Source organism: Myotis daubentonii, chromosome 2 (assembly GCF_963259705.1).
Source record: "Myotis daubentonii chromosome 2, mMyoDau2.1, whole genome shotgun sequence".
Taxonomy (NCBI): domain Eukaryota; kingdom Metazoa; phylum Chordata; class Mammalia; order Chiroptera; family Vespertilionidae; genus Myotis; species Myotis daubentonii.
In genome coordinates, this window is record NC_081841.1 from 205,114,345 (window position 1) to 205,135,818 (window position 21,474).

The 21,474-nt window shown below is 45.6% G+C and overlaps 1 protein-coding gene across 8 annotated transcripts in view; it reads right to left on the minus strand.

The window, feature by feature from the left end:
* The window catches only part of RBPMS (RNA binding protein, mRNA processing factor), a 175,163-nt gene extending 156,599 nt beyond the window's left edge, over positions 1 to 18,564 (minus strand). For 4 of the 8 annotated variants that reach the window (XR_009451401.1, XR_009451398.1, XR_009451399.1 and 1 more), the window contains exon 1: positions 18,069 to 18,564. Coding sequence is in view for 5 of the 8 variants with exons in the window: in XM_059685498.1 (XP_059541481.1) it covers positions 18,069 to 18,134 (66 nt within the window). In the remaining 3 variants the exon portion in view is untranslated. Of the gene's footprint in view, positions 1 to 7,632; positions 8,900 to 18,068 lie in introns of those variants that run through there. The other 4 variants (XM_059685495.1, XM_059685494.1, XM_059685496.1 and 1 more) reach the window with 3 other exon arrangements.
* Positions 18,565 to 21,474: the final 2,910 nt, after the last annotated feature.

The window sequence follows — 21,474 nt, forward strand, 5'->3', positions numbered from 1 at the left end:
AAGACGTCAGATTTTGAACTAACTGCTCAGGTTCAAATCCAGGGTTTGCCGTTTATTAGCTGTGGCCTAGAGCAAGTTATTCAACTCTCTGAGCCGGAGTTCCTCACCTGTACATTAGGAATAATGGGTCAGCACTTAGTGTGATAGTATAATGAGGACGAAAGGAGTTAACATACATAAACTGATGTGAACAGTGACTGGAACAGAGTAAACAAGGTCCCCTTTTAAGCCCATCAATTACAGTCTCACACCGACTATGCCCTTCCTTCAGAGCACTTATCAGTTTGTACGTCTATAGTTGCCTGTGCTTTTATTTATTATACACTTCCTTACTGCACTGTAAGTTCCAGGAAGGTCAAGGACAATGTCTCCTTGCTGCCCATTGTATCGCCAGAGCCTAAATACAGTAGGAACTTAATATCCGTGAGATGACTCTATCACCTAGGAATTATATATTTCGTTTCTAAGGCTAAGAGTCACCATGACTGATAACAGCCATGCTATTCTGAATAGGCAGAATGAAGACACGAAGAAACAAATGCAGTCATGGCTTTGTCAAGGAAGTGAAGGGGAAATAGTCAAAGAGGGAAATGCTTTCTTGACCCCGGCATGCTAATCCAAACAGCTTGTGCTTGCAAGCCTATCTTTAAAAAAAGACAAAAAAAACAAAACAGGCAAAAGGCTTAACATGTTGACATTGAGTTCTGCAGGTTGTACAACTATCACCAATGACAACTGACTAATAAAATTCTTTAAAATATCCTCAAACCTTTACCATTGTCATTCATTAAAAATTAACAGCCAAATAAGGCTCTCCCTGACATGCAAATATGCCACAACCATTCCTAGCTCTAAACCTTCATGACGGTGACAGGCTCCTACCACAGTGCCCATTCTTTCAGCCTACAAGGATTTAAACCTTACCCGTGAAGGCCCATCTCTTTCTTCCAAAGAGCCTGTTCACTCTCATCCACAACGATCTCCCTCTGTGGATGTCGAAGCCCTGTCTATCGTACACAACACTGTCCATTTACACAGGAACTCAGATCGCTTCCCCACTGTTTTCTGTGTTGACTGGGTCCTTCCAAGTAGGCAGGAAAACTGTTTCTCTGTACACACTTCCACATCCCCGCTGAATGGCCAAGACAACAGCTGGCTCACAGCTCACCTTCAATAAGGACCAATGACTGTACGCCAGGGGCATCTACCTCGTCCCCACTAATCAATGTTCTCTTCACCCACTCCTTGGCCATCTCTCAACTGGAATCTAAGACTAAAGAAAAGAAGGCATGTTTTCATTTTATTTGCAAAAGAGCTTCCAGTTCCTTTGAGAAAAGAGCTATCTATATATATAAAAGGCTCATATGTTAAGTGTCCGACTGTCCGACCAGTAGCTATGACGCGCACTGATCATCAGGGGGCAGACGCTCATCGCAGGAGCTGCCGTGACGTGCACTGGCCATTTACAGAGAAACAGCACCGCAGACCTGGCGCCCACAGGAACACAGGCCCCGCCACCGCCCTGGAGCAACACCCCACCAAATCGCAGCCGATGCTGCTGAGACCCCATGGAACAAAATGTGGCTCACAGCCCAGCCCAGCCCAGAAACGGTGGCTGTGGGCACCGGGTAGTGATGTCATGTAGCAACGCCCAGCTTCCTCTCCCTAGAGACTAGCCTCCTTAGAGTTTCTTCAGCACAGAAACACAATTTGCTTCATAGCCAGATGGAAACATTTTACACTTTAACCAAATGTCTGTGAAGCATTTTCCTGTGCCTCATCTCATTTGATCCTCTCATAAGTCCTGGGTAGGAGACTCAGTGGAATCCTATTTTCTTTTCATTAGCCAGAAAACGGACATTTAGAAAGCTTAGGAACTTGACCCGACTGAAAAGTAAGAAATGGTGGACCTTGAAAATGACTTAAGGTTTTCTCACTGCGCAGAATATAGTCAAATATTACAGTTAAATATTTCACCTTTGTTCTCCCTGAGTGATCCATCTATAGTAATAATCTGCTTTGTGTTGATATTTACTGCTGTGTTGCTAAAAATTACCTGAAAGAGAAGTTGGGGTGCTGCACTGGGCTGGAAAAAGTTTAGCTAAATCAAAAGGCAAGTCTAATTAAGCAAGTTTATTCTATATATATAAAAGGCTAAGTTGACTAATGCATGCGCGATACACATAAAGCTCTTGCTGGTGCCAATCGCACACGTGTTTTTTGATCTGTCATTGTCAATTGTGAATTTCGTTGACACTTCTATTATAAAGGGTGAATAGTGGTATTAAAATATTTCTTCTAATTAATTTCCTTTCAATTTGCACAAATTTGTGCACCAGACCACTAGTGTGCATATAAATCCCATATTATTTCACGACCTCAGTGGAAATTTACCTTGTTAAACACTAAATGAGATGCAAATTCCACTCATATGCAACAGTCAGGATGAGTCAAGACTGAGTTTTCTATTACATCTGCTCACTTCCTAGAGTCACACTCTCAGAACATGTGTGTAGGCTTTGTGGAGGGTGTGTGCTCTGCAGGAATGTTCTGTTAACAATTAAGGAGGCCTTGAGGGCTGGGGTTAATGGTGATTGCCCTGCCCACATGGGGAGACCTTAGCTCCACTCCTCAGACAGTCTTTGGCTCTTGGTATGTTGTGGGCATCCACAGTGAAAACGCCCCTTGGGGGAGGATGAGAACGCCCCAATGGTCTGCTGTTCAGACGCAAGAATACTTTTGGCAGCTCCTAGACTGGAGCTCCAGCCCTCTTCCTCCATTTACTGGGGAGGAGAAGGAACATTTTCACTGGTATTGCACTGCAGGGTCCACACCTTTTGTTTAAACCGTATCCATAAAAGTTCCTTCCAGGGATGTAACTGGCTAGCTGTCCACCAAAACTTAGGTCAAACTGACCCACGTGTCTAAGAGTGTCTCTACCCTCATCTCAAGAGCAAACCAACCAGTGACCAGAAAAGTGGAGAGGCAAGGACATACCCAGCAGTTCTGACACGTTCCCACAATGTAACATCTGTGAAATGGGACTGAATCTGACAATACAGTTCGTGCTGTTATCTCCCCTGACAAACGCTGGAACTGCCTGCGATGACATGTTGTACACGCACACAGAACACCCAAGGTACTGGTCATCGCCAGTCGTAACATTTATAGCCAGCAATATCTATCAAGGACTTAATGTACAAGATCACAAAATCAGCACTTTCATGTTCCATAAACTCAGGAATGACAGCTCCAGAAATGAGCCGCTAAACATCTGGTACCTACAGCAAGCAGTACCTGAAACAACTGGTCAATGTCTTCAAATGGGACTTTTAAAAAGTCAGCCTGTAAGATCCAGATGTTGCCCAGATCAGACTGGGATAGTAATGCTGAGCCACAGATAGCATACAAATGGGAACAACCCCACAGCGAAGAGCAACCCTTGAAATATTTTTCAAACTGCAGTGTCAGGGGATCTAGGAAAACGGGCCTGCTGAAACTGCTGGTGGGAGTTAAGTTAGTACGGCGCCTCTACAGAAGATGTGGCAATAAACAGCTTCTGCCTTAAGAAAGAATGTACGCCCTTTGACCCAGAAATTCCACTTCTAAAAGTTTAAGCTGAGGAAATCACTACGGTGCACACACGGATTTAGCCAGAAGGATGTACAGGCACTGTTTATATCACAAAGCTGAAAACAAGCTACACAACCAGTAATCTCCACTGTCACCCAAAGATGTTCATAACACGGTCAACCGAAAAAAAAGTCAAATGTAAACATCCTAGGACGAGCTTGTCTTTGTTAAAACAGAGGGGTGTGTGTGTGTGTGTGTACACAGAGAAAAGGACTTTAAAAATTAGATACACACCAGTGCTAACTCTAGCTGAGAAGAAAGGCATCGCCGATTGTATATTTTTTGTTTACCTCTATTTTCTGGGGGGAGAGGGGACGAGGGGGAGGATAATTAATATAGGTGGACTTATTTGCCAAAAAGGGGAAAAAAAAAGATTTTGTTTTGGAAAACAAAACAAAAAAAAACACAAGTGAAAAGAAACTTGGGCACGATGTGATCCAATTAGGTAAACAGATGGCTTGGGAATTGGTAGTCTCAATCCTAAAAAACAAATAAATTAAAAATCCAATGGGTTTATTATTTTCTTTTAATCTCTAAAATAGAATACATTACTACCCTTCCTCTGAGAAACTCTGGGAGAAATGACCCACAGAATTAAGTGCAAAACAGGATATAAAATATGCAAAAATCTCCCAAGAGCTCATCTCTGCTGCACGCAGAGTCTATGCTGCAGCCCCCGCTACAGGAGCGGGCAATGCCCAGTGACAACCACCAGCAAACACGTGTGACTATCCCAGAGCGCCAGGTAAAGGGAAACCACCTCAGGACCTCACAACAGTTCTCTATCCCATCTCTGTATGAAGTTTCCTAATTCATTCGACTGCAAATTCATCCATTCGGGGTAGGGGGAAGGTGAGGCATTTGGGGCAGGCTTCCCACGCAACATGACTGCACATTCAGTTTGGAAAACATAAGGCTCATTAGGTTTGTGGAGGGACTTCGGAGAGCACTGGAGTGAGTGGGGGGAACCAGATCAAACAGCTGGATTTGCCGAAACCAGTTTGGCTCAGTGGATAGAGAGTCGGCTTGCGGACTGAAAGGTCCCAGGTTCGATTCTGGTCAAGGGCATGTACCTGGGTTGCCGGCATATCCCCAGTAGGAGATGTGCAGGAGGCAGCTGATCGATGTTTCTCTCTCATCGATGTTTCTAACTCTCTATCTCTCTCCCTTCCTCTCTGTAAAAAATCAATAAAATATATTTTAAAAAAAAAAAAACAGCTGGATTTCTATGTCTGGGTCTCCTGCACCGAGCAGCACCCAAGTTACGCCTGGACTGACCTCCTCAGTGAATAAGGAAAAAACGGCCCTTTGTAGTTAACTTGAGGATGAGCTCACACCAGGAGGATTTCTCTGTGTAATCATGACCCATGATTTACAACAATGGAAAGAAGAGCCATTTTTAAGTGGATGAAAGGCCTTTGGGGTATTTTGAAAGGGAGAGGAAGAGACAGTTAATGGTTAAAACTTCTCCGAGGATATTTGCCAAAACCAGAAACTCATAATGGGCCAAGCCCACAAGCACTTTTGAGGCTTTGCTCCCTCCCCACTGCCTTGTTTTTTGTTTTGAAGATAGGGCAGTCAGTAGGTTGGGTGCACTATGACCAAATGGCAACAGATGCGGGTCTTGCAAAGGGCAAGATGCTTCCCTTTGATCCAAGAACACGGAGAGAAGGGACAAACATTTCTGATCACGACATTTTCACTGGGACTCAAGGTTTACCAGTAGTTGCACGAATGTGAAGAGAGCTACAGGCAAAAGCTGCTCTTCCACCCAATAAAACCCGACACACTCCATCCCTAAACCCATCAAAACCACAAGCGAACCTACAGAAAACATGACAATTGGGAATGTTTGGAAGGCTGAGGCAGAAATGGTCATCAATGCAAAGCATTTTAGTGCCATGTTTTGCACAGTTCTAAGCAGCTTAATGTTGAGCTTATCACTCGTATCTTATTTTCTTTATAAAAATGCAAGTGGTGTTACATAGATAATAACTGGGAAACAACTAATACCCTAAATGAAAAACATATGCCAAATGTACACTGTCTATAAGCCTCCAAACAAATCTAAATCAATGTCTATTTCAATATCTGTAAATTAATAACACGACAACAGTAACCTTTCTCAAAAATTTATGTGGCATGAAAATGAGAAAATCTACCAACACGTCAGACACTGGAATTTTCAGTGAGAATAATTTTTCTCTGGACACCTTGAAATTATCAGTGATCACATCTCTTTTAAACAATAAGGCATATTTAAAGTACAGCCTTCCAGGACATTTGATGCACATGCTGGGATCTGGGCATCAGCTTTAATCTTCCTCTGTTCAGTAGCTGGTGCTGCGAAGTAAGCAAACCGACTTCTTTACCCCCAACACACAGTATCCACCAGATACATCAGCAGGCCTTTCTAAAATTGTAGTTACAATGTAAAGCCTAAAAATAGCGGTGTAATCAGTCATCTGTTTTCTTTGAGAAGATGTCTGTCTTTTCAAGTGTTCTGAAAACGTAGGTAAACCACAAAACCGTTTTCAACAAAATGTGTATTTCTAATTATTAGTGGGAAGATTTATATTCCTGGAAGGGGGGCGGGAGGTGGGAGGTGGGGGGGTGGGGGGGGGCGGAGGTAGGGTGTGCCCAGAAGAGTAGTTCTTTGGGGCAAGTCAGCAAGAATTTGTAAAGGCAAAGTAATTTTGATAAAACAACTACTTCCCTAGCAATATAAACTCAGGATCCTGCTGTACAAAGACGGATATAGAGACCAGTCACTTCCAAGTGAAGACAGGAAGGACGTTATCCCTAAGTTGGGGTGAAGCCTGGAAGTTCATAGTTCATCTGGGCCAGCTATCCCACATGATTAAACTCCCCCTCCCCCATAGTTAGGAGAGAAGGAGGAGGCAGAAATCACTCCTACTATCCAGGTTGTCTGTTGAGATTTAGAAAGATAAAGACAGTAGTTAACACAGTTTTTCAAATCTTTGACTTATTTATAGGGTATTTATTAGCAAATCACAACGCCCCATTTTTTACTTATGGAGAAACAGATACTACAAAATCATCTCCGTCCTCCATTCCATATTTCTGCATTTTGCTGGCGATGGGTTTTTCAAGCAAAGGCTGAAAGCCAAGGTTAAAGCTAAATGTCACAGTGGGTATAATTCTGCCCAACCTGGCTCCTTCTTGCCTTCTTGGGGCTAACACCTCCTGGAGAACTTCCCTGGTGCTCACGGTTGGTACCACCCGGCACTTGGGCCCTTGGGAGAAGAGGCAGGGAAGGAATCTTCTCCGTCTCCTCCCCCATCAGAATGGCTAAAGCAGAGATTAATCTCCAAGCTCTGGTTCTCTGCATAATCCTCCTCAAAACACAACGATGCAGGATGGGACTTAAAGAATCCCTTTGTTTAGCGACGGTCATTTCCGGCCGTTAGTACACACCCAGAAACTCCTACCCATTTCTCAAGGAGAGGCACTGACTTAGTAAAAAACAACAACAAAGTTCAGCCTTCACACCATTCTCCTCCAAACAGCCTATCCCTCCAGCCCAGGTGGGTGCTGGCCGGCCGCGCTCAGAATCACCTCGGGGAACGGAAAGTGGAATAAGTGGGCAATGGGAGTGAAGTTACAGTTCTTTTCACGCACAGCAGGCCTTGTCTGTCCAATCCCTACATTTTAGTTCAGGAAACAGAGGCTTCACTGCCTTGTCAAAGATAAAACAGCTGAAATGACTTGTCCTGAGTCCCTGAGAAAAGGAGAATCATAAGAAAAAAATTTAAAAAACGGATGAAGAGTACTGATGGTCAAGAACGGACTAATGTAAGGATTTATGCACCATTGGTTCTAACACTCTCAGACAATGGATGACCGTGAGGCTTAAAAAGTTCGCTCAAGGTCACATGAATGGCACAGATGAGGCTCATCCAATGGCCTGCGTTTCCATGAGGGCATTCATGTGCTCCACTAACAGGCAGTCCGATGACCAAAGGGATAGAGACTTACATTTCTTTCATCCTGAAATGTCATCCGTTCTGCTTTACAACAACGAATACCAGCGGCTCCTGAGTCTGTGGGCCGGCCCAGTGAGTGTGAACTGTGGCTGTGAGGTGCCTCCATAAAGTTCACAAAACCCAGATTCGACACTCCCTCCTGGCTACCCATACAGGTGCTTGGGGGCTGGATTTGTCCAGCTACAGCCTACATTATCCTGAGCTACGTGCCTTTTTACTGTGTAGGCAAACAGAGGGAGAGAAAACACGCTGAGCTTGAGGCTAGACTAAATCATAGGACAGAGAGTGCTAGGTCTGTCTCCAAATCAATTCCACCTGGGTTACTAACATTAAACCCAGCAGTCACATCTGCAAAACAGGAATCAAAGTCACCTTGCCTACTTTTACTCATCACCCCATTCCAGGCCCACAGTGCACTCCTGGCTCCGTGAAATTGTGTACTAGGGCTCCATCCTAACTGGGCGAAGGGAAAGAAGATCCCTTGATGTGTGAAAAACTGTGCATAACCCTTACGCGGCTTCCTTCTTCCACAAGGGATCTATTACTTACCCTCCCAAATTTCTGGCCTAAAAGCTGTGATAATTATACTTTCTGATGTAATTAAGTGGAGATGGGGATCCAGAAATGATCACCTTGAAGGTGGCATTAATTAAAATTTAATCTAAAAACTGCTGGAAAAGGTTTATGATGCTGTGGTGTATTGTACAGGCCTGAGTTTGGCAGGTTGGTTTGTATTCTAGTTATTTTAAAAAAATAATTATCGAGCAGTTTCAGGTACTGGGGGTTAAAGGGCCATGGAGTCACATTCCAGGAGTGCAAGACAAATAAGTACACAGGTAATGTCAGTGACTAAGAAGTACTATCCGGAACATGAAAGAGGGATGTAATAGTGGTTTGGAAAGTGGAGCCACTTTAAATTTGGAGGTCAAAGGTCTCTCTGGGTGACATCTGAACTGAGATGCGAATGAATGACAAGGAAGAGGCCGCCCTGTAAACATCTGGGTGTAGGGTGGAACAGCCAGCACAAAGGCCCGGAGGCAGAAACAAGTTTGGCAAGTTGGAGGGACCTAAACAAGGCCCAAGCAGCCGAAGCGTAATGAAGGAGCCTGTGATTCCAGGGAGATGAGGTCAGAGACCAGCAGGGCCCGGTCACATGCACCACTGGAGAAATTCTAAGCTTCTACCCACCAGCTGTAAGACCTTAGACAAGTGACTTAATATCTCAGAGCCTCAGTTTTCTTATCCCTAAACATGGGATGGTAACACTTCATGCGGTTTGTTAAAGTGCAATGTTTAAAACAGAGTAGACACTCTTCAGTAAATGCCTCATGAATGAATGTGTAAAAAAAAAAAAAATCCACAAATGCTTTTACAAGTCTGATTGTATTTGGATATGTACCTGATCTTCAACTCTCCCTTCCATCAACTTTCTTACACATTAAATGGGACTGAAAAGGAAATCTGAGCAACAAAAATGGTCTCGGCGTTAGTTGGCTCTAACAAATCTTTTGCTCCTTAATGGGAAAATGTTTCAAGATCCTGGAAAAGGAGGACTTGGGTTTCGAAAAGTAGAGAGGGGAGAAGGCAGAATCGGAACACAACGATTTGCCCTAGAGGGGACTCAGGCGGCTCTGTGTTCTTTCTACTGATTAGCAAGGCCCTGGGGAGAAGCAATTAACAATGTTTTCAGTCCTCTGTCACCCAGCATCCCTGGGCAGGCACAGGACGGCACAGAGAGAGAGAGAGAGAGAGAGAGAGAGAGAGAGAGAGAGAGAGAGAGAGAGAGAGAGAGAGAGAGAGAGAGAGAGAGAGAGAGAGAGAGAGAGAGAGAGAGAGAGAGAGAGAGAGAGAGTGTGTGTGTGTGTCCGTCCGTCCCTCCCCCCAACCCCAAAACACTTCCTGCCGGCTTAGAGGGACACTGTATTGAAAAACAGATGCCTCTTTGGAAACTCACACATTTTAAGTCCTGTAAATCACACATGCTGGGGAAAGTAATTACACTGTTGCAGCACTTCCCCTGCGAGCACAAAGGAAATTCTGGTACTTCTGTAATAAGATAGCACTTTCTATGTGGGACCTTCTCTCTTGAGGCCCCGACCATCCATCCTCTAGGTGGGCATAGGAGGGATTTTCACAAAACTGGATCCTGGGGATTCCGGGAAAAACATTGTTTTTTAATCTTTGAGATTTCTCTTAGAATAATATTGGCCACCTGCCAGCATACCTACCTGGTGACATAATTCAGGAAGAGCCAAGGAACGTCATTTAAAAATCAATTCATGAGAAATAAAGGTTAATTCAGAGTAGAAACTGGCCTCCCACTTGTTTTCCAGAGTTGGTGAGATGCACCCCAATTTTGAGACACCCAGATTTCTCGCACCTTCCTCCAATCCAAGGGGCTGGGAGGACAGAGCAAGGCGACTACGTTATGGCCCTCAGCATTTACATTTGTAGAACAACGCTGTATTACAGCCCGGAATTTCGAGCTCACCTTCCTGGTGTGATTGGCATTTATTACTGCTATTTCCTTTTTCTCCACTATTCTACATAAGATGCATCATAATGGTTACAGTGGAGTTAAAACCTGTGAGAAACACAAATGCAGGCAGGCTGTTGTCTTCAATTCCCAGGCCCTCTTTTTTCTTTCTCCACCAGCAGACCGACCCTTAGCCGAGAGCAGAAACTGAAAATGTGACCCACAGAACAGACGACGTAGGTCTCTGGCCAAAGGCTCATTTTGCTATTTCACCTCCTCCTCCCCCAAATAAAGTCAAAAAAGAACAAAGCAACACGGGGAAATTTTTTTTCTTAGAAAAAACACTCAAGACTCTCCAAGCCGTCCACCTGTACTTTCCAAGCCCACCTACAAATGTTTCGGTAGCTTGACCTTCCCTTCTAGGCACAGGGTGTGTGTGTGGGGGGGGGGGGGCAGGGAGGGAGTGTGAAAGCCTGGGAGTTAACTAAAAATTTTAGAGGAGAACAATTTCCACTGACTGTGGATGAACGCAAAAAAAAAAAAAAAGTGTATGAGAAATACTATAGATACCTAGATTTTTCTAAGCTCCTCCCTCTTCAGGCTTTCAAATGGTTTCAGTATACCAAACACTACTAGGTGATAATTAGGCAGACTATATGTGATACATTTTTATATTCCTACATTACAGAGTGCTTTAACATTTTGGCTTTAATTTTCCCCAAGTTCTCCCCCTCTCCCCAACCACTTTTTTGCATAGATAAAGATTTAAGTAAAAATGTATTTCTCTTTTGTTGCCTACCCACACGGGCTGCCTAGAAAACAGTCCTGGCATCTCCGTTTTTCTGGGCACGTGCACTCACATTGCCCACCGGTTCAGTTACCAGTTCTTGAACTCTTCTGAAAGTCGCTTTTCAAAATCAGACCTCTGCATCTCCAAACCAACATCTTCGGCACCGACTTGCCTCCTTTTGTTCCCCGCTCAGCCTCCCTATTTTCTATTTCTACAAATACAGCCACTATTTAGCTAGTCGCCCACTGGGGAAACCCAAGAGGCTCCCCAGATGCAGCTCGCGGTCTCTTCCGTGAATCTGACAGTTGCTGAGGGCCCTGAACACCTCCGTGTCTCTGGTTCAGTGGCCACTCCAAAACCTGCTGCATCCCCTTTCCCACTGGAACGTTCCAGAATGCCAGGTCTCTACTCCATAGCAGCCCAGATCCCATCACAAGATAAAGTCTGACTCCCGGGAACGAAAGGCCAGCTCCTCCATCATCTCCCCAGACTCTCCCTTCCTCTCCCACCAGGCCTTGCTTGCTGTCTTCCAAAAAGGGTCCTTTTTGAAAAGCCCCTGTATTTTCATATATAGGCCAATCTTTCTCCCACTGTCTCAACCCTTTCCTCATCTGACTGAATCTTGACTGAGACATAGCTCAACTGTCACCTCTTGTCAAAGCTCTCCTTGACACAGCTCCCTCAGCCTCTCCTCCTAGCAGCGTGGACTGCGTTCTGCTGTAACATGGTGCTTTATTACCCCTGTCTGTTTACACAGGGCAATCACCCCTAAACTGGGAGGATTACCTCTCAGAGGCCTTGGCACCCCCAGAATCTGCACATCAAGGCCCCCGCTACTCAGCCTGTCAGTGGCTCCCTATAAAATGAGGTTCATCATCATGGCGGTACCCAGATCAACTTGTGAGGATGAAACAATGTCAATACACATCAACTGCTTGCCATTACTTGACACATAGTAAATATTCAAAAGTTAACAACAACCATTTCGTGGGTGAATGGATAAAAAGAGTTCTGAAAATTTCATAGGATCAAATATTCTAGTATTTTCTTGTTTCTGCTCAGTAAACATGACAAACTGGGCAACTTTATTCTGAGAAACTCAAAGATGTGTATTGGGGGGTTTTATATGCAGCCAAGCACTCCCCACCCAAACACACACAATACACTGAGATTGTTTAGAACAGTCTTCCAATACACATTAAAGAGTCATACCCAAGTTAGCCCCAGCCATCAAATAAACTCATCCCCATCAGGGATGGTATTCTGATACCGACACAGCATCAATTTAAATATCCGGTCCGTCCTGCATGGCCTCCAGCCCCCTGAGCCATGCAGGCACTTTTGCTGCAGCTATTATTAAGGTTCATTCCCCTCATTCCTTCCTAAGTTTTCTCTTTGACCAAAGCAAGCACTGTTCAAGGGGAACACCTGCATTCCCTTTCTCCTATCCCCAGGCAGACACTAAGGTGCCAAGTGAAACTGAACAAAACATTCCCAAGTGGCTGTCACACAGGGCAGGCTTGTTTGGGAACTCAGGGAGCCCTGCGCTCTTCCACCCAGGCTTGGAGAAGCCCATGTCCACAGATCAAAGAGAGGTCCACAAATTCTAAAAACCCAAATGCACCTCGGAGTGAGCAGCCCACAAATTCTAAAAACCCAAATGCACCTCGGAGTGAGCGGCCCACACGGGCAGGGGCTGCTGGATGGACCAGGCATGCTCACCTGTGAATTCAAATGGAGGCTACTCATGGCAGGTGGAGGAAGTGAATTTCCCAGCCGATCCATCCATGACCTCTAAATCCCCTGTGGGCAAGGGATCTCAATCATAAACAGTGGCTGCTTTTTAACAGCTTACCTATGCAAGGTCATCATCACCAATCCTACCGATAAGGCTATGGTATAAATTGTGCATGTATAAAGAAGTGTGTAGCCCTAACCGGTTTGGCTCAGTGGATAGAGCCTCGGCCTGCGGACTGAAGGGTCCCAGGTTCGATTCCGGTCAAGGGCATGTACCTGGGTTGCGGGCACATCCCCAGAGGGGAGTGTGCAGGAGGCAGCTGATCGATGTTTCTCTCTCATCGATGTTTCTGGCTCTCTATCCCTCTCCCTTCCTCTCTATAAAAAAATCAATAATATATATTAAAAAACAAAAAGGAGTGTGTATGTGAGTATGTGAGTGAGTGTGTGAGTGTGTGAGTGTGTGTGTGTGTGTGTGTGTGTGTGTGTGTGCAGCTTGCAACTTTGTGTGGTACTTCGCTGGGCTAGGGTACTATCCATGGGTAGGTGATGAGTGTTGGGAATACTGTGATAAGATGTCATTGATCTTAAAAAAAAAACAAACCTACAGAGAAGGTAATGATTCAGGAGCTAAACGGAGATAACAGAAAGCTAAAGAGATAACTGGAATTCTGAGGAAAAGCATCTCTCTGGGATTGGGTGATGGGATCCTGCAAAAATGAAGGCTGAAACTTGAAAGCAATTCAGGCGAAATCAAGAGGGAAACAGTGGGTGAAGCCAGTGGTTCGCAGAGTACGTTAAGGCAATTCTGTCAAGTTAGGATCTTATTGCATGGAGGAAAGAGCAGCGCTGAAGGAGCTGAGGCTGAGGGGTCAGAGGACACTGCACTGCAATAGGGTGTAGGGATGGATTGAGGAAACAGATTAGAACAAAGAGCTGCTCAACACTACGAAAATGAGCCAGGATAAAGGAGTAAGTGAGAAACATGAAGAAAGTCTAGGAGAACAAAAGAGGTCGGATTCCTGCAGCCACGCTTGCGAACAAAACAGAATGTAACCAGCCCAATGGTTTCGTGACACCTACAGATCCGGCAAAGAAATGTAATGACATCTACAAAGCAAAAGATGTTGTTTTTGTTCATGCGTTCATTGTAGAAAATCCAGAAAGCACAGAAAAACATCAGAAAGTAAATAAAAATGATCTATAATCCACCTATCTGATCATTTTTATTAGTGTTTGATTTTACATATGTGTTTTTTAAAGAACTGGCATCATGTGGTATAGACATTAAAAATCTTTTCTTCTCACTGAATGTTGTAACATTGAGGATTATCCCCTCAATTAAAATGTAGTCAGAAGCAGGAAGAGACAAAATCAGATTCTCCCAGGTAGCCTTCAGAAGGGAGTGTGGCAATGCGGACACATGGCTTCTAAGATTTCTGACCTCCAGAACTGGGAGGAAATACATTTCTGTTGGTTTAAGTCCCCAAAACGTTTTTTTCTTCCCCATCCCATCATTGATCCCTTTTGTCCTAGCCAAACCATCTATCCAATAAACAAGTGCCATTGGAAACAATGAAGCCTGCACATGAACAAAGGGTTTATCAGGGAAGAACCACCAATAACTTTTGTTATTGGGAGAGTAACAAAGGTGCGTGCCATGTTGGCAGTGGTCTGGCAGCATCATTTTACTATGAAGTCACCACACTTTCATCCAACACTCTTGTCGCCAAATCTATCCTATGACTGAGTATAAGTTTATTGTATTAGATCTGAGTTGGAGTAACAGAAACTCCTGGCTTGGTTAAATTGTGTGAAACCGTCCTGTACTTTTCCCAAGTCATCACATAGATGAACCTTAACACTCAATGAACACCTAAGGTTGCCACACCAAATTGACATGGTACCCTTTCTCTGTGCCAATTACAAGAAACAATTTTCTTCATGACCCTGATATTTTGGCAAAATTACTAACCACTTTAAAAGAAGGAATGTGAGGTAAAGATTTGTATTAATTTCTGAAAAACTGACTTTACGTGATTTCTGCCCACCATCTGCCAAACATCTTTTTGATAAACATTCCAACACTGCCAAGTTCTTTGCTTTTTTAGATTTAAGTACAAGAAAATTCAGTCAACGCAATTTAGGGAGAAATTACTCTAACACCAGCACCTCAACATAATAAAACACTTTAAGAAATAATCTGTAATCAGCTTAAAAAGTACCCAATGACACAGATAAAATGAAAGTAAAAATAAAACCAAATTATATATTTAGCTTATTTCCCAAAAAGAAATTCCTATTTTGAAAAGTCAATGACCAAAAAGACATTATTTCTACCTACTACTAGATTTTAAAAGAGCTCAAATTTTAAACAACTGATAAGTTTAAGTATTAGTTATATATTAATAAAGTCTGATCAAGTGTAAACTACCAAAGGTGTTTCAGAGAATACTGCCTAGTCCAAAATTAGAGGCAAATTCTAGGAATCATTTTGTTAATTGCATAATGATGTAAGAAATAATCTAATACCCTCTACATAAGCCTTATAACTCTCAGGTCCCAGAAAGATTTTGACAACCGGTTTTCCTTGATAGGAACAATTTGCATAGCAATGCGCATGTATAGCATACTAGTAGTCAGAAAGCCAGATGTGTTATCTCTTACACAGTTGGCTAGCCAAATCTTAAAATTACTTTTTCCTCAAAGTCTTAAATATTATCCAAAGCAGAAGTCTATGTCCTGCCCAAGTTCTAAAAAACTTCCAAACTTAAAGAGCTGCAGAAAATTCTCGTAAATCCTAGACTGCTCAATCTATACAGTTGTAATCAAATAAGTGCTGTTGTATCAGTTACCTCAGTGTAAGCTTTAGAAGCTGGGATAAAATGTCCAGGAAGATAAAAGAAACTTATTTTAAAAATAGGGGGAAAAATTACTTGGATTCTATAATGTGGCTCAGGGAGAGTAAATTACCCTGATGATCTATGAAATAAACTATTTTCTCTTGATGATTGTGCTCTTTTCCCCATCAATTCAATCACCACCAGAAACTACAACAAGACACATTTTTTCCACTCTTGCCATTATGTGTATATACATTTTGTTTGTGTGTGCTGTTTACTGGAGTCCTCAGCTAAGACTTTTAAATGGTTTGAGGACAAATTGCTGATGGCTGGGTGGGCGGGAAAAGGATCCAGGGTGGTGGTTTTGTATAATGCTGAGCACATTAATGAGACTCACTAAAAACCATATTTATTTTACTTGTGGCTTTCAGGGTTAGACAAAAGAGGTTAGGAGTTTTTCCAAATCAAAACATAAACCCAAACCAGGGAATTAGGGCAAAATTACCTGGATCATTCAGGCCAACTTACTCACTTTTCCTGAAATTTTAACATTATAAACCCTCTCTCTTCACCTCTTGTTCAACTTGGGTTCTGAAATCTTCCTAACTGTCCTCTTATTTTAAAAATAACCAATACCTTGCTAAGACTACGGACACTTCTTGAGTCACATGCCATTCCCACCTGAAAGGGAACAGTCAAGGCAACAGGACAGGGAAAAGGCAGTGACTGTACTGTGATCGTCTGTGATTCTAATTGGACACAACCTCACAGGTACAACACCTCAAGTACTGTCAGCCGTTAGACTGAGAAAGGTCAAGCAGAAAAATGTGACTTTTCTCTATTTAACTTTGTCAAGTTAAGTAGGTTATGATTGGGAATATACAAACCTCTTTTGCTACCTACACCAAAAGCAAAAAAAAAAAAAAAAAAAATTTGGTTTGCCTCATTTAACTTTTTTCCATTTACCGGTTTTCTCAATTGGGTGAACACACAGAAAGATGGTTTCATACAATATAGTCCCACCCTTAGAAGTAAACAGACTGCCAACCCAATTGAAATAGAAAGGTTTCTAAAGCAAGTATTACAGTGATGTTAGGTGAATTAGTTAAATGTAGCAATTCTAAAAAATGGCATACTTTTCATGTTTCTTAAATTTTACTTCAAAGGTAGGGAAAGTAAATAGCAAAGCAACCAGTAAGGTTCAAGGAAAAGTGGGACTTGAAATGTGAACCCTCATCTCTTCGAAAAAAAATGTCTATACTATTCCTTCACTTATAGTTAAACACAAGAATGTAAACAACACTTTCCAAATTAACAGTTTATAATCAAATAGGCAATTTCCTCCAGTGAGAAGGCAAGTTTTGGCTTGCAGCAATTCACTTAGGTCACACTACCATACAATTGTGTTAAGATTCAAATCTGGTGCTAATTTTGCATACTCTTATAGGTCTCTCTATCTTCCCCATTTAAATATGCCCCATTTTACAAGTGGACAATGTGCTGGTGGCTTATAGGCATTTGTTAAACCCTCCAGAAAGCTTGACTTCACTATCAGAATTTTAGATTGCACACACTATCTCAGTACTAGTCATCTTAACACCCTAAAGGCTTTACAAGTTTAGCTTCAGTTTACCTTTCTGTCAACCTTATCTGTTAGGATGAACACCTGTAAGAATGCTTTATAGGTCCTATCTAGATGCATACTTGCTTGCGTCATTCTACACGCACTCTAAAGCTCTTTTTAGAATGTTTAAGAACTCAAGTAGGGCGAAACGGATTGCTTCTTGGACCCCAGATACTGTACCCGCAGGAACAGAAGCATCACACACGCTACCACAACTATATTGACACGATTCTGAAACGTGTGTTCCGGAGTCCCCTCCCACCCTTACTGAATTTTCTTTCTATCAAAGGAGCGCTGCGCAGCCGCAACCTTTTCATCGTTATTAAGGACCACCACAAGAAATTCAGGATCAGAAGTCAAAGTCCTATTTAAAAGAGCTTCGATGAGCACTTGGTGAATTGTAACTTTTTACGTTTTGCCCCCCCCCCCCCCCCCGCTACTCCTCGGCGCCGCGTCGCCCTAAATTTACAAAAACCTAATCAACCCAGGTTCGGGGGTCTTTGACTCATCAGAGAAGAATGCGGCTCAGGAGTTATCTATTAATCCAAAGTGCCTCCGCTGGAAAGATATTTCACCCAGAACTTTCAGCGCCGAGAGGGAGGGGGCAGGGCGCAGGAGGTATCTCTGAAGACGAACTTTTCCCGAGTTCTTCCTTAAACCGCACACCCCGCCGCTCCCCGCGCCGCACGCAGGGCTGGGTCCTGACCCTCCGCGTCCCCGGGACCTGAGGTCACTCCGGAGTCAGTTTTCGATTCCGCTTTTAAAAATCTCGGGGAAACAAAGCTGAGCATTATGCTTCCGAAAAGTCTCCGAAAAGTCCGAAAAGTTACGCAATGGGAGGCACGCACCCACAACAACACACTCTTCGCGGATACACCCTCCCGGGGCCACGGTCCGGGGCCGCTCCCGCCCCGGGGAGGAAGCCCGCGCGCGGCCGGCGCCCCGAGCCCCTCCGTACCTCTTCCTCCTGAAGGTTGGCCTCGCTCGCGGTGTTCTCCTTCTCGGCTTTGACGCCGTTGTTCATCTTCCCGGTGCTCCCTCGCCGGGCAGGGCTGGGCGCGGGGCTGGGCGCGGGGCGCTCGCCCACTCTTCCCTTCCCCGGGCGCGGCGGGCTGTGCCGGGCAGCGGCGGCTCGGGCTCCCGGGAGCGGCGCGGCGGCGGGCGCCTCAGGAAGTGCGCGGGAGGCTCCGGGCAGGGCGAGGCGCCGGCTGACCGAGCGGGGACCGAGGCCACCGGGACCGGGCGGGAGACCTGGAGAGCGAGGGCGGGCGCGGGGGAAGGAAGGAAGAAAGGATGGGGCGAGGACGCGCGTTCCAGGAGGGACCCCAGAGAGTTGGGGAGGTGGCCGAGTAGGGGCTGGGGGGGCCGCAGCCCGAGCCTAGCAGCTACTGAAAGGCGGGGGCAAGGGGCGCCCAGGGAGGAGGAGGAGGAGGAGGAGCGGGCCGCGGCTGGGACGCGGGGACCCGAGAGCCGCTGAGTGCGCGCTCCAAGCAGGCTCTGGGAAGTCCGGGAGCGAAGCAGCGCCCTTTCTCTCGCCTTCCTCCCTCCCCTCCCTCCTCCCTCTTCCCTCCTCCCGTCCCGCTCCTCCTCCTGCCTCCGCCCTCCCCGGACAGGGCAGTTGGTTGTCGCCGGGAGGGACGGGACGCGGACGGCGAAGCCCCCCGCCAGAGGAGGGGCTGGGGAGGGGCTACGCCGCTACGGGCTGTGGGGGACGCGGCCGACCCCCAGTCCCCGGCTCCGCGGTTGGTCGGAGGGTGAGGGCGGCTGAAGGGGAGGGATGGTCAGTCCTCAGGGTTCGCCTGCTTCGGGGCGCCCCGACGGCCGTGCGGGGCCCCGAGTGGGTGAACTGGCGGGGCGCGTGAGTTGGGTGCGGGGCTCCGGAGAGCCAGGCCCTGTCCGTGCGACCCCCTCCAAGTGTGATGTGCGACTTTTGTTTGCGGGCTTCTCACAGGGGATCTGCACCCCCTGCCCCGAAGCCTACCCCTCCTTTTCAGGACCGGATTAGACCCATTCCTCCCGTCCTAGCCGGCAGCTGGAAATGACAGGATGCGAGAACGCGAGTGATATCCGGGGGCCGCCCGCGTGGGCGTTTGGAGGCGCAACTCCCACGCCGGGTCCCGCGAACACGCCGCCGCCGTGGCTCTCCGCTGGGCTCCCCGGTCCCCTGTGCAGACCCCCCCTCGCTGCCCGCCCCGGACTGTTCTGGGATTTATCTGTTTACCTGGCTGGCTTTCTCACTCTTTTGAGAGCTCCCACCTGGACGACGAGACCGTAACCTGTTTATCTTTTAGTCTCACGGCTTTTAAAATGCGCGACCTGGTATACAGTAGACACTGGACAAATATGTGTTCCCTGCAAGCCCAACTGGAGGCCAGTACAGACCTTCGGAGAGAGGGTCGCAGCCCCTGAAAGAAAGGGCTGGCCTTCCAGGCGGTCGGAGCACGAGGCTTGTTTGCGCACCAGCCTCGGGAAGACCGCTTCGTTCCCTTTCCTCACCTGCGAAGTGGGTGTAGTGCTGTTTACCTCCCAGCAGCTTGCAGTTAGAGCCGATCATGGTTTGGTAGATAGAGCGATAGCACCCAGCACGCATTCTTACCCAGCTAAAGTTTACAATACATGGAAGTTAACATTGTTATTAACATTGTTCCATTTATTCCTGGGCCATAGAGAGCGTTTCCAGTACTGTATCATTTAAGCTTTTCAAACGTGACCGCTACAAACACACACATTGAAAACTCCGTACAGCAGTAGGTTCTGGCTCACTTCCCACCCCCAGGAATTCCCCCTCCCAGCATGCTGTTCCTTTAGCACAGCAACAATCACCATTGCTAATTATTTATTTGCTTACTTCCCTGTTTATCTCCCCACCCCACCCCCACCCCAGCGGACAGTCTTTAGGAACTGGTTTGAGCGCCGCTGGGCAGGGGAGAGGGCAGCGGTGGGGCTTCCGTGTTGGGGAGTTCAAAGCGGTGTTGTGGCGACAAGATACCCCAAACAACTCCACGGCAACATCATCGCACATCCTGGTTTAAATTGCGGAAAGCAAAGAAAATACCTGCTTTAAGAGCATAGTGAAGAGAAAACCAGTAGTGATACTTGGGTTTTTCTTGGTGGTGAGGGGAGTCTGAAGATTTTGATGCGGAGGTTTAATGGCTGTCATGATGTCATTTCTCTCTCTGGGAAAAGGTGTGTTCTGGATAAAAATGCACCCAGGGTCTTCAAATAGCAATAGAAGTTCGGAGGAGGCAATTTATCTGGAAACTTGGACGTCCCACTTCCAGTTCCTCACTCTGGTATATGAGCCACGAGGGGGCACTGTGTTCCCGAGCAATGGCTGAGTGGTGGTCTTGGGCTCCTGTGCTGACTGGCAATGCCAGTACTTTACCCTCCTTGCCCTTTCTTGCCTTTTACTGAATACCCTTCACAGAAAGGCATTGTGTTGCTGCAGCCTGGCAAGGGCCCAAGAAAAATGACAGTTGATCTAGTCACTGATGGTTCCAGTCAGACTATATAAGTATGTAGAAGGTGTGTGATTCCAGGATGCTGGGAGAACCTCCCCTACCCCCACTCAGGGGAAATGTGGCTTCATTCCAAACGGAGAACCTGATTCTTTTGTCTTTAAGCCAAGCCAGCACTTTGTCCATTGTTAAAAGTCAAAAATCTCTGGGATAAAAAAAAAAAAAAAGTAAGTTTCATGCGACGATCCTTGTTTGGCTTGCTCGTTGTGTTCCCAATACCTATGCAGTGCCTAACACATAGTAGGCTCTCAATAATTATTTTTTAATGAATAACACGTCGTCTTATCAGTTTTGATTTTCAGGCTTGAATGACATTAGATTCTTCCCTGACGGGGCAGGAGGGTCTGAATTCGTGGCAGCGTCTGAGCATGGAGAGCTGCCGTGAGGGCACTGGGAAGATTCATGGTAGTGATCTTTATTCGTTATTTTGCAGAGGGGAGACCCCAGATAGAGAGCTTGTGCAGAATGGGACAACTGATGAGATTTCAAGAAAGGGAAAGATAAAACCGCACCACTCAGCCAGTCAGCTGACGCTTCAGGCAGTTCACAACAAAGCAGGGAGACCTAGAATATTGAGTCAACGGTGAGAGTGAAATTCAGTGTTTTCAGAAAAGTGTGTGGGTTGGGAGTACTATGCCAGTAAAAGGAGGGCTCCTATTTTGTCCTTTCTATTAAGATGGTTTTAGGCTTATCAAAAGAACAATAGAATCGTGTTGCCAGCAAAACTCAAAAATCTGTAAATTTGGCTGTTTATAAAACCTCGTGAGTGTGGGGAAAGAGTTTGACCGTGTGGGAGGGGATGGTGTTGCGGGGAGAAGGGGCATGTACATTCCTTCAGGATATAAA